This window comes from Talpa europaea (assembly GCF_964194135.1).
Source record: "Talpa europaea genome assembly, chromosome: 1".
Classification (NCBI taxonomy): Eukaryota; Metazoa; Chordata; class Mammalia; order Eulipotyphla; family Talpidae; genus Talpa; species Talpa europaea.
Genome location: NC_140073.1, coordinates 80,195,410 through 80,202,249, shown reverse-complemented (window position 1 = coordinate 80,202,249; position 6,840 = coordinate 80,195,410). Strand labels below are relative to the sequence as shown.

General features: G+C 36.3%; 1 protein-coding gene across 4 annotated transcripts in view; it reads right to left on the bottom strand.

Annotated features, from left to right (window-relative positions):
* Positions 1 to 955: 955 nt before the first annotated feature.
* R3HDM1 (R3H domain containing 1) overlaps positions 956 to 6,840 on the bottom strand; it is a gene marked incomplete at both ends in the record, with an annotated part of 102,375 nt that continues 96,490 nt past the window's right edge. For all 4 annotated transcript variants that reach the window (XM_084244938.1, XM_084244936.1, XM_084244937.1 and 1 more), the window contains 3 exons: positions 956 to 1,317; positions 2,087 to 2,171; positions 2,880 to 2,962. In XM_084244938.1, the coding sequence (XP_084101064.1) occupies positions 956 to 1,317; positions 2,087 to 2,171; positions 2,880 to 2,962 (530 nt within the window). The remainder of the gene's footprint in view (positions 1,318 to 2,086; positions 2,172 to 2,879; positions 2,963 to 6,840) is intronic.

Below are 6,840 nucleotides of genomic sequence, written 5' to 3'. Positions count from 1 at the left end.
AAGGCTTGCATCAGCACGCATTGTACAGCCTTGCAAATTACACAGAAAGTGAAAGAAAGGTTCCTTGTTCATATGGGCAATGAATCTTTGATGTCCAGTGATCCGCTGCAAACAATGAAAACAAATCTTAAACCATTTAAGAAGTTTCCAGCACTCATCAAATGCATTTCGCTAGGTGACAAAATATCCACAAGGAGGGGAATACAAATAAGTGGCATTTAGTTATTGGAGGGATACACACACACAAAGTGGAAGTATTTTCTTGCCTAGAATGATGACTATTCCCCTTTGAATCTACGTGGTTTGATTAAGAGGCGTTGAGAACATAATTTATTTTATACTTAATGTTCATAGTACTTGAATGAAAAAGGACAGGACCCTATGACGGAATTCTGTATATTCTGGAAATTATTTCTGTGTTTGGAGATACAGGGGAGGAGTAATCTTATATTTGTGAGCTCTCCTTAGTCACTCCCCATACCCTCAAAAAAACAGTACATGGTTTTGACTTGGTAATTCCACTCCTGCATTCTTTTCTCCCAAATTCTATGTTGGGTTACACTGTGCTGGCTACAAAAAAAGAAATACAGGTTGTAACTAGTTGTAATCATTTTGAAGAATAATTTGCTGTACAATAGAGCTTTGGATCTGATACAAGAATTCAGAAATACAAAACAAAATAACTATAAAAGTTAGGAGGCATTTGAACAGCATTTCCTCAGAAAAAGCTGCCAACTCTGTATCATTCCGATGTGGATTCCTACAGTCATGTGGGGTGAAATATGTATTTCCTCCCTCCCTTTGCTGGATCACTGGCCTGTCTTCAAAAGCTATAACGCCATGACCACACATCCTAGGAGTTTCTATCACATTAACAGAAGCTCCAGATACCAAGCCAATCAAAGATGGGAGAGGACAGGGGAATCAGAAAGATAAAGGATCCAAGATGGCTCTGCTACTGAGAACTTGCCCTTTCCAAAATGTGAAAGTCATAGTGCTTCTTGCTTGTTCTCAGCTTAAACTTGTTAACTGAGTTAATTTGTTTTTTCAATGCATTCTGTGCAGCTGAAATGGAGGGAAATGTGGCTAAGACGGTGTATGTGGAGGCCAAGTCACTGGGTTTAGAGCGGTCAGGGTTGACAGCGTTGTCCCCACTGCCACAGCAGAGGGGGTGACGACGCAGCTGGGGCTGGGACTGGGGGTCCCGAAGCCACCGGATCTTGGCGCCAATTTTAAAGAGTTCCCCAAAAAGCTTCTCGGCTTCCATGCGAGTTATTCCATCTGGTAGTTCAGTAATTTCCAAAACCTTCCCAACAACTAGAATGGAAAAGGTGTAGAATTAATAATCCCTGTTATCAAAAAAGGTGGAAAAAAAGACTGCAGACCCAAATATGACAGGAAATGAAGAGGATTTTCTGAAAACGTTTGATTAAAAAACTTATGATTGTTATGGCCATCTTTTAAATCATTCCTCTTTACCCCTTAAGAGAGGGGTGTAGAGTTAACGGTGTCAAACCTCACTAATAGCTGCACATACAAAATGCAGTATAATATGGTGGCTTCCCTAGATCAGGTGTGTGATCTTGGGCAGTTTTCCTAAACTTCTTATATATATATATATATATATATATATATATATATATATATAAAACACATGTAAATAGTATATAGTACTTGCCCAAACCACTCAAAGATTATAAAGTTCAAGTACATATATGAAAGCACTTTGTCACAGAAAAGTAATACAACTGTTCATTCAGACTCTTTCCATACTTTCTTTTCCAAAGAATACAGAGGCTGAGTTTTATTATGTTGGTTTCAACTCATACCCCCTTTTCCTTTTGATCACTTCACCCCTCCTAAATGTACCTGTACTTTACACCTAACTACACACTCAGATCTGAAATGAAATAGAATTAAGATATGAAAATCCTACATTATAAATGGCACAAATTTCTATGACTTTTTGTGGAACTCTAGGTAGAGTAAAACCTATTTCTGTGGTGTGGTATATTTTTAAAGGCTGTTGAACTGGCCAACAATTCACAATTGCAGAACCCTATCCAGTTGCTTCTCAAGGACACACCTGCTTCTCCTGCACCAAGGTCAGTGGATGCAGCTTTTTTAGCTTGTTTCCTTCCTCGGTTTCCATGTCTGTTGCCAGACTGACCCTGGAAAACCACAGATAAGAAATGAGGTTAATAATGCTGAAACTGTGTTTGTAATGTTTAAACACTTAACACCTAAAATATACTTGCACTTAGCAGAAAAACATAAAATCCCAGCCCTCTGAATTCTGCCTCTATGGCAATGCCATTTCTGTCTCTCACTATGACCCGTCACATGCTGACTGTCTTCATTAAGCAATGATGCCCAAATGCCTGAACTACCACCCATCTTTGTTTTTTAATTTATGCATACAAGAACTGGGGTCTAGGCCACAGGTGCAGGGGGTGAACGGAGTCATCAGAGACAGTGGGGGAGCAGAACAGGATGATTGACTGAAATACATTGCTGAGGGGAGAGGTAGGCGAGACAGGAGAGGTCTGCTGCACTATGTGGGTTAGCTCCCTGGCTGGGGATAGACCTCATGCTGCAGTGGCTAATGATAGCTGGATAATGCAGTGTCTTGAACCCCTACGCCACCAGGGAGGCCCTACCACCCAACTTTAGATAACACTAATGAGTTACTGCTCAGCTTCACTTCCTTGCTCAGCTCCGGATGGGGCTGGTGACAACATTGATAAATCAGTTGGTTAAGGCACATAGCTCTCCCTTGTGCTGCACCAGCAGGTGGACTCAGGGCCCTACACACTCAGCTGCATGAGTCTGATGTTCTGCAAACAAAGACTGGCAGGCTAGACAGCTGGTTTTCATACCTGTTGGGTTGGAATGTGTCCATGCAGAACAGCAGGAGGGTTGTACTGTAGTGGTTGGCCAAGTAGTGGATATCTGGCATCTCCTAAAAGTTAATAAAATCCATTTATACATTTTTCCCTACCGAGTTACAAAGTACTTGCCAGAAATTTCTAAAATGTACAGTTAACAGAAAAGTTGGGGAAACATTTGCAGAATAAAAACGTGTAGTTATTGACATTTAAAACTTTTTTTAAATTTCCCTATTACTTAAATAACTGGCCTTAAAGTCTGAAAAGACTAAAGACTTAGAACAGTGGTTATGAAGGAGGGTAAGTGATAGGAACTTAGATGGGATAGGATGGAGAGAACCTTCTCTGTATACTTAAACATTCCATATGAAATTCATCAAAATAACTGTTCATTTGAGATGCTAAAATCTACATTTTCTGTGATGATTAAAAATGAACACAACTTACATTTTAGGAGAAGGAAAAAACTCTGGACAAATACTAAGTTCTCTATCTCTCCCGATATAATATTAATTGCTATCAGTATATGGATGTACACAATTAGATATTCACACAATTTTAAACAGTTTTCAACAGTGTATATATTTAAATTCTGGTCTCTACATCTGCTCTTAAGCTCTACTTTAATTCTTTTCTTTCACTTTGTTTTTACTAGCATGTTTTCTCATTAAGTAGAAAATATGCTGGGTCTTGTTTTGACTCAAACATAGACATTTTAAAGGTTATACACAATATTTGTTAAAAAAAATATAAAAAATACTCTTTTAGAAACTTCTATAGCAAAAAAAAATAAATAATTTAACCCCAGTTTTCCTCTTTGGTAGAAGAGCAAACCACTCTTTTACTTCTTTTTTTTTACCTTTTTTTTTTCCCTACTCTTACACATTTAAAGACTGTTACTTAAAGTATACATATGGGAAAATCTAAAAAAAAATCATATAAATGTATATAAATGACTGCATAGCAGAACCTGAACAGCAAATAGTAAAGAAAGCCAGCAATACTATCAAGTACATAAAGATTCTAGAATCCTTTCAATCAATCCATATTCCACAAAATAGTATTTAAAAACCACCTTTTGTTCTTTATAGACAAACTCTAGATTAAGACTAAAACTGAAAAAAATAATCCTCTAAAAGAAACTGCTTTCCTATAACATTTTTTACCTGTAAATGCAAGCAAACAATCTAAAAAATTTAAATAGTTTTTATTCTGAGATGAGACTGCACATGTCAAGACACTTTTATTGACCCCAAAGCAATTTCTCAGAGAAATGCTAGAAATTATAATATGGTTAAGGATACTATTTTCTCATTTTTAGTCAGGTACTGTGGCATTACATTGATAATCAACACAGAGATGTGACTCTTAATAAGTTTATATTTATTATTTGAGTTTGCTTAGAATGGCATAGTTCTAAGTGCTATTCATGAGCAAGAATCCTCTTCCCAAATCACTGTGTGAGGATAGTTAAGATGAAGAGACTCCAATTATTTCCTAAAGTCATCAAAAGGAAGGGGTTTTATAAATGCTGATTGCAAAAACCTTGCCCTGGAGAGTAATGTTATGATTTGCTACTTTCTCATTTTATTTTAACCATGTGTTATATTCTCATTTTAACAGTAAATCCCCAAATCAGCACATTCTGTTTGAAGGAGGGTTATGATTAAGTGCTAAGAAAGCATTTAGGAAGCAAGCATCTTTTCCCAATAGCTTCATAATAGAAAGAAGATCACTCCATGGGGTTCTGCTGATGAACATTATGAAGGTGCTTGGGTAGCAAACCCTGGCAGCCCCAGCATATGGGTGCTTTTCTCAGGGACTAGTTCAAGGACAGATATGATACAGTGGTTTAGCACTGAGATGAGAGGTGCAATGCAAAGTCAAAGTGTAGGCCTATGGAGCAATATTTTTTCATATATGAAGATAAGATGGTTATCAGCAGGACTCAAAGGGTCTTCCTTATAGGCTTTGCAATGTGCTACTCTCAGAGCATTCTTATTAAGCCATGTATATCTCAATAGTACTATATTATCACATATTGTCTAATTTTCCTTTTTCCTTTTTTAAATGACAATTCTTTTTATTTTTTTGATTGTTGCGTAGAAGTGTGGTACAGGCCAGAGGGGGGCAGTGAGAGGATTCACCAGAGCACAACAGGTAGATTTACTGAAATACACTATTAAGGGAGTAGTGGGCAAGACAGGAGAGGTCTGCTGTGCCATATGTGGGTTAGCTCCCTAGCCAGGGATCAAACTCAGGCTGTAGCAGTGGTAGCTCTGAGACTTAACTCCTAGGCCACCAAGGAGGCCTGAGTGTTTAATTTTCTAATAACAAGCTTTAGTTTTCTAGATTATTGAAGTAATTAGCATTATAGAAAATCTGGACATACAAAATTAGAAAGGAGAAAATAAAAACCACTCTGGTAATTCTATCATTTCTAACATTTTGGTTTGTATGTTTTTAGTTTTTGTTCTACATATGGGACATTTACATATATGTTGTGCATATTTTACAAATCTTCTATAAATTTGAAGATATAATTAACATAAAATGTACATCTTTAGTGTTGGGTTTGATGAACTCTGACACCTATGAAAGTCCATGCAACAAACACAAAAAGATAATGAACAATTTACACCCCCTGAAAAGTTCCCTCAAGCTTCCTTCTACATCCCATCCCCACCCCTTATTTTTCACATCAGTGATTAGTTTGCCTCTGGTTAGATTTCCTATACTTAGAATCATATATATATTTTTCTATGTTTAATTTTTTGTGTGTGTGTCTTTGAGTTTCACCATGTTGTTAGTGTCAACAGTTAGCTTTGCTCAATTTATTGTTAGTGTTCCATTGCAAGGAACTACTATAATTCCCTTATATAATGTCCAGTTTGGGTTATTATAATAAAATAAGGTTGTTTTAAATGTTCTTGTATAAGTCTGTAAAGATACATTTTCATTTTTCCTGGGTAAATATTAAAGAGTTGTTGGGATGGATGGTAATAACTTGAGACAAAGTTATAAAATCTTTTTCCAAAGTGGTTTTTTTTTATTTTTTCCAAAGCGGTTTCAATCACTTTATACCTCCACACTAATGTGTGAGATATTTTACTTGCTTTGTATCCCTACCAGCACTGGCTGTTGTTAGTCTTTATAATACAAGGCATTCTAGTGGGAACAAAGTGATATTTCATTCAGGAATTTTTAATATTCCTTTCCCTACTGAGTAGACAGTGAGGCTTATTGGACATCTGTATATCTTATATTTTGAAATGTCTGTTAACTCATTTTGAAAACTCACTCACTATCATGTGAATACATGCCCTTGTAATGAGTTTAAAATATGAGTTTTACTTGCAGGCAAATTATAGATCTGAGGCATACAGCAGGGGAGGGGAAGGAGAGGAGTCACAATAAGGGAGGGAAGAGCACAACGGACTATGGTGACGGTTAACGGGTGATGTAGTGGTGGGAGATTTAAGGGGACTACATATGGGTGAAGAAATCAAATATTGTACAAAAATGAACAATGTAAGAAAATAAAATAGTTTAATAAGAAAAAAATTTGAATTTTAGATAGCTGGATTGTATTCCGCATATGAATATACCACTATCTAGTTAAGTCTTACTGATGGACATTTAGATTAGTTTTGAATTTTTTGCTACAGAATAAACTTTTCTGTGCATAAATCACTGTGTGGATTATCTTTAAGGTAAACTCCAGGAAATAAATGAATGGTTTTGTTTCATATTCTTTTATAATCATCTCCTTGTGTGTCTATCCTAACTAGATAAAGGATCAGTGAAGCTGAGAATTTTACCTTACTCATCTTTTGTACATCAGGGCAGAGTATGTCCTCAATACATGTTGGTTGAATAAATTTTTTGAATAACTCTTGATAGATATTACTCTAATATAAAACCCAGAAATTCAGGACCAATACAGAATACC